This window comes from Anoplophora glabripennis, unplaced genomic scaffold, assembly GCF_000390285.2.
Source record: "Anoplophora glabripennis isolate ALB-LARVAE unplaced genomic scaffold, Agla_2.0 scaffold84, whole genome shotgun sequence".
Classification (NCBI taxonomy): Eukaryota; Metazoa; Arthropoda; class Insecta; order Coleoptera; family Cerambycidae; genus Anoplophora; species Anoplophora glabripennis.
In genome coordinates, this window is record NW_019416213.1 from 367,954 (window position 1) to 374,285 (window position 6,332).

General features: G+C 30.1%; 1 protein-coding gene across 1 annotated transcript; it reads right to left on the bottom strand.

Moving 5' to 3' along the window:
- Positions 1-4,571: 4,571 nt before the first annotated feature.
- LOC108904460 lies at positions 4,572-5,768 on the bottom strand. Its single transcript, XM_018707034.1, has 6 exons — positions 5,679-5,768; positions 5,394-5,622; positions 5,220-5,338; positions 4,903-5,163; positions 4,769-4,822; positions 4,572-4,708 (listed from the first exon to the last, which is right to left on the bottom strand). The coding sequence occupies exons 1-6, from the start codon at positions 5,734-5,736 to the stop codon at positions 4,572-4,574; spliced, it is 858 nt and encodes a 285-aa protein (XP_018562550.1). The 5' UTR covers positions 5,737-5,768.
- Positions 5,769-6,332: the final 564 nt, after the last annotated feature.

Sequence of the window (6,332 nt, forward strand, 5' to 3'; positions counted from 1 at the left end):
CCAGTGTGACAAAATAGTGAAAAATCAAAGTATTTAACCCGTATTAGTTAGCAGGTAATTATTCTCTAAGTACTTTGTTGTTAATTGTTCTATGTAATCTTATGATTGTGATAATTATAGACGTTTCATGATAATAATTCTGAATATATTTAGCCTCCATTGTTTTATGCTCAAGGGCGTATATTTTTCTAACGTAAAATTGTTATAATTATTATTAAAGATTGCTCATTATTTATGTTAAAATATGTATATATTGTCGTGACTGCCCGGATAATGCAATAACAATTCCTTTGTTTCACATTTAACTTGTTTTATTATGATTACGTTGTTCGAAAAACAAATAATAAAGCATTTCTTGTGCTCACTTTATGTCATACGCATATAAGACCCTTGTTGAAATTACTAACATTTTCGCCCTTGAGGCACGAATCTGAAAAAAAGAATAATTAAATACTAAAACATCTTCCGAAATCTCAACTCATAGCTGGATTGCCTCCCGTATCGGAATCCAGTACCTTCCGGCCTGTCGGCTAACTAACACCAAACCTCTTCAGTTTTACTTGGAAGTGTGTCTGTCTGATTCGAGTGAGGTGACATTTAGTGACACATTAAATGAGTCGGGCGTTAATTATCATTAGCAAAGGATCCTAATTTATGCCTTTTGTTAGCGGTTGTTTTGCATTTATATTTGGGTAGTTAGAGCAACAATCGTGGGTTTCTCTGCCATGCTCTTTCCCCACAGGAGCTCTAGGTGAGCCTCTCACTCTCATTTTATGTTAAATGGTTGTTAATGTTTTTGTTGTTCTTTCTATTTGTCACATGTTTAATTTGAAGACTTGTACGCAAATAATAAAGTTAGGTGTATTTACTCTGCTTTTGTTTTATAAAATTAAACCATACTTCCCCTCTTTAAAGGTAGTAGCCAGCGCCTTCCGGTCAATTAAAAAATAGATACATACAACGTAGGTATTCCTTATGACGATCACATATTTTTGACCATAACTACGTTTATATATTTTTTTTCGATCGAACCCGGGTTTGTTATACTAGAAATGTAAGGGTGGAAAGGCAATATCAGATGCATTTGTTAAGCATTTTAGTAGTGTATATAATATCGGCTCAACTGAAAACAACCAATTATAAATAACAGTATGGGTCAAGTAAGTTTAAATACTATAATGACTGAGGATATTCGTGAAGCAATTATGAACTTAAAAGTAAACAAGGCTATTGGAATTGATAAATTACCCGCGTACATTGTAAATCCTTCGTTGTTCCACTTTGTTATTTTATTTAATTTAAGCTTAAAAACGAATGTGTTTCCAGAAATCTGGAAAGAAGTTCGTATTTGCCCTGTGTTTAAAAATGAGGACAAAAATAATATAAAAAATTATAGACCAATAGCAATTCTTTCAGTGCCAGCAAAAATTTATGAATATATAATTTTCAAAACTATTTATAGTTCAATACATAATATAATTTATGTACATCAGCATGGCTTTATGAAACATAGATCAACTGCTAGTAATTTAATTAATATCACTCAGTACATATCACAAAGCTTACATGACGGAGGTCAAGTGGATGTTGTATATACTGAATTTCATAAAGCATTTGATTCTGTATCGCATGATCTAATTTTATATAAACTGAAAAAATGAATTTGGATTTCATGACAATCTTATTAAATTAATTACGACTTATTTGCAAAACAGAAAACAATATGTCTCCATACGCGGTTAAACATCCATTCACTTCATTGCTTTATCCGGTGTCCCTCAGGGTTCTAATCTTGGGCCTCTACTATTTCTAATTTACATTAACAGCCTAACAGAAATTATTACTTCATCACAATATTTATTTTTTGCAGATGATTTAAAAATATATATCAAAATCGATAACGGGTTAAATACAATATCACTACAAAATAACTTAAATAAAATATATCAATGGACATCTGACAATTTGTTACATTTTAATATAAAAAATGTGTAACCTACTATGACGTATGCTAAGAAAAATAGCCCTATATTATACGAATATAAAATAAATGATATACCGTTATCCAGGGTTGAAACAGTGAGGGACCTACTTTCGACACAAAGCTTAATTTTAATTGTCATATATATCCCATGGTAAACAAGGCTATGAAAATGTATGGATTTATAATACGTAATACTAAAATGTTTACGAATTTACATGCTATTAGACAGTTGTATATATCTTATGTTAGATCACAACTTGAATACTGTTCAATCATTTGGAGTCCATTTTATATTAGTTATATAGATGAAGTTGAGAGGGTACAAAATAAATTATTACTTTTTCTATACTACAAGGAATTTGGTATATATAATATTACTCTTGATAAGAACTTAAGGAATTTGGTATATATAATATTACTCTTGATAAGAACTTAAGGAATTGGTATATATAATATTACTCTTGATAAGAACTTATTAAGAGAAAGATATAATCTTAAGTCCCTCGAGAGTATAAGGAAATCAGGTCACATTATATATTTGCACAAAATATTGAATGGTAATGTTGATAATCCTTCTTTTCTCTCATTAATATGTTTAAATGTACCAGCATATCCTACTAGAATTTCTAGAACTCTTTATCTTGAACTTGCTTCAACGAACTATCAAATGAACTCTCCACTCTAGAATTTGTTCTAATTACAATACCATCCAGTAAAATTGTGATATATTTAATATTAATGTAAATTGTTTAAAAACATTGTTAAATCGATTGTTTTAGATATTATTTATATTGTGTTTGTTTTTTATTGTATTTTATACTCTGTAATAGGGGTCTGCCTGTTGAGTATTAATAAGTAAATAAATAAATAAAGAAGTTGAAGTTACAGCAAAAAATGAAAAAATGGTTAAAACGATAGTATTTAATTATTTAAGTACATCTGGAGCACAGACATAATTTAAAATATAGTAAAAGATGACTAATAAGAAAAACACATATTATTATAAATGTTATTGTTATTTAATTCTAGTTGATTTGGCATTGAGGTCACATAATTTATTAAAGAATTATTACAAAACTAGTAGTTATTATACAAGCAATGCAGCTGACTATTTAATTTATAAATAAATATTTTAAATTATGTAATAAATTGTACATGAGTTTTAATACAACAAAATTGTTTTATAATTAGATATACAGTATGTCCACTGATGAAGTTGAAAATTAAGATTTAGTTTTTCATTTTGGGGCTAATAATAATTCTTGTTAAAATGTTCTGTTTGCTGTCAAAATGTAAAAAATCAAGTTAGCCAATATGTACAAGGTGTGTCCAGATCACAATCCAGATTTGCTATATCAACATGCCTTTTAATTGCTAATAACTTTATTATTATTTTATTTATTCGAAAATTACATTTTATCTAAACAGAAATATTTTTGCCCCTGACAAAAGCAACTTAATTTTTCAGATATAAAAGCCTTCTTCTATTCACTTTTTTAATCAAACAGGATGTTTACCAAAATGCCAAATTTTGTCATTGCTACCTATGATTAAAACCTTCTGGAGACACCTTTTGCATATCAAATGTTGCAAACGAATTGGTTATTTGTGTGTTTCTTAACAGGCATCGTGTATTTTTGAGTTCTAAACATTAAATCAACTACTTTATACATCTACAAGAAAAATTATGCAGATTTAAACACAGGCAAATTTTTTTAAAAGTGACTTTTCTCAATAAAATGAAAAATTAAAAAAAATTCCTCTTTTCAACTCTGTACACGGTATATATGGTTTCGATAATAAAACAAATATTTTTAAATTATCCTTGAAAAATATTAATTTTAAAATTCAATTAAATACGACCTAAAATATTAAATTATTTTCTATAATTCTATAATTTGTGACGTTTTTGATACTGCATCGAAAGAATCAGTGAAAATTTTGGTTTTATATTTCTGATTTGATAAAAGTAAATTTTTAATATCAGTCCTTTGACTGGTTATTTTAGCGAAAGAAGTTATTTATTTAAAATTTCTCTTTCTTTTCATAAATTTAGACAAAATTTTAAATGATGTTAAAATAATTGTTTCCAAAAATTTTCTAATATTGTTACCCTCGTTTATAATATTAACAATACCATTTTAAGAAAATTGTAATCTTAAAAACTAACAAGCAATTGCGTCACCTTGTTAGTGCAAAAATGTCTTTGTTTATACGAATTTCTATTCACATTTTATTTGAAGAGTTGAATTTAATGTTACAATTTTCTGAAAGAAACAAGTCCATTGCAGTTCAAAAGTTACTTACTTCACCATTTAGATATCTATCTAATCGCATATTTTTATGCTTCACTTAAAACATATGGAGTTTTTTTCTTCTATTTTCTATAAACATTTAAGGGGCCCCATACACTGCATTGCCTTCACGGTCGACGATTATACCTCTCGTATAAGAATTGTAACGACAAAAACTGTTACAAACTGAGGTGTATTGACGAAAATCTACGTCGGTTATACATACACTAAGAAAAAGTACAAGTGAAACAACATTTTTCATTTTTGTTTTTTTATTTTATTTATGTAAAATTTTAAGGGGCCTTACAGGTCATCAACGGAGGAAGAACGCACTCACAGGTAACCTTCATGTCCATTCCGAAATAACTGATATTTTTGACAACGCCTTCTCCAAGGTTCACCATCTTAGGTCCAAAATTACAGGCTAGATCTAAAATTAGCAGTAGGTACACAAAAGCTATCGTTACACATACTTTGAAGTAGAACTTACTCGTTTTTTTATTGACATTCGGGGACAGACTTACTATAGTGTCATTTTCAGAATCTGGAAAATAAAATCGTATCAGATTTGTTCCTAATCCTCATCACCATCGCCCGAAAATTATTTTTAAAACAGATACTTACGACAAACCCAGTCGTTAGGACAGCACAGCGCAGTTTGTCCTGGCAAAGGCAAGTACAGGGGTGCGCAGTGGTTTCCTAGTTCTTCGTAGTCTACCACTTGAGTAGCGCACAGACTTCTCTTACAGAAAGGCTCCTCGACTATCCCCCTGAAGCCTTTCCTACACGAGCACTTGGAACAGGAGTTAGAAGGCACGAAAATTTCTCCTTCTTTGTACCTTCTCCCTTCGAATTCGCATTCGTATATTTGTTTTCCTTGGTGCACTAAAAAAATGTAAAATTTGCGTTATAAAACAATTTAGCACACAAACAGTACTTACTACAAATGGTTCCTACAGCGCAACACTGCTCGGGAACGTATTGTTTGTAACACAGTGTAGAGTTATAACTCATAGACCATTCCGTACAGTTCTTGATACCACACTTGTACTTATCATACCTAAAAATATTTTACAAAAATGAAAGGTTCAGGACTTCCAAATAAACATATTTACCCTACTGGATCCACACATTTGCAATCATAAAAACAATTCTCCATAATCAAACTATCGTCGACTTTTTCGTTTATGTTGTACCTTTTTCCCCTGAAAAGACACGTTTCTTTGTACGTCTTGAAAGGAGTGCAGCTGTACTGTGTCGGACAGGAGTTGCCTGGTTCAAAAACAGGTTTACATCCTAGATCTTCGTAGAGGATGGTCCCCAGGTGATCGCAACTGAGTAGTCCTACAATTTCACACAAATGTGTACACTTAAAAACAACATTATTAATAATATCTTACTGGCTCTAACTATCCATATTACCCCGACGATTAAACATGAAAAAAATAATAGTCGCATGTCGTTCTGTGTAATGGATGTTTGTAGTTGAATATTCGATGGCCTACTAACTGGGAATTAGTACTCACTTGTAAACAGAAATTAACGTTGACGTAGCATTAATTTGTTTTTAATTTGTCAGCTTTGTTTAGTATATTCTATATGCCAGGAATAACTAGCATTAATCACATAACAATAGCAATAGACTTATTCGGGGTATATTGAAAAATGGATGATGAATGGGGACGTAATGTCGCGAGGTCTTTGAGAGATTAATTAAAATATAACTCATAAAAAAAGTGTACGTATTTAATTCATTTTCAAAAACGCCTTTTCTAAACAGTATGTTGTGGCAGTTATAGGAGTTGTTAAAGCGAAAACAAAATGGTGAAAAAGTACGTTTCTAAATAGCACAATTAAAGTATTATACAAGAAAAGGTTGTAAATGTTTGTAAAAAAATATCTAGTCGAAGTTTGGTAGTCAAATAATTTTTTTTAATAATAATCTTTGAACCAGTTGAAGTACCAATTCCAATTTTGGTAAACGTTTTTTACTGGTGATGATTTATGTTTATGTAGCTTCACAAAATTTCATCTACTTCTTATCTCGATAAAAA

Excerpts from the sequence above, each read along its gene's own strand:
- LOC108904460 (XM_018707034.1), bottom strand. The coding sequence starts at position 5,736 with ATGCGACTATTATTTTTTTCATGTTTAATCGTCGGGGTAATATGGATA. Across the intron at positions 5,164-5,219 it reads CGCTGTAGGAACCATTTGTA|TGCACCAAGGAAAACAAATA; the intron begins GTAAGTACTGTT and ends ACATTTTTTTAG. Across the intron at positions 4,709-4,768 it reads GAATGTCAATAAAAAAACGA|ATCTAGCCTGTAATTTTGGA; the intron begins GTAAGTTCTACT and ends TGCTAATTTTAG.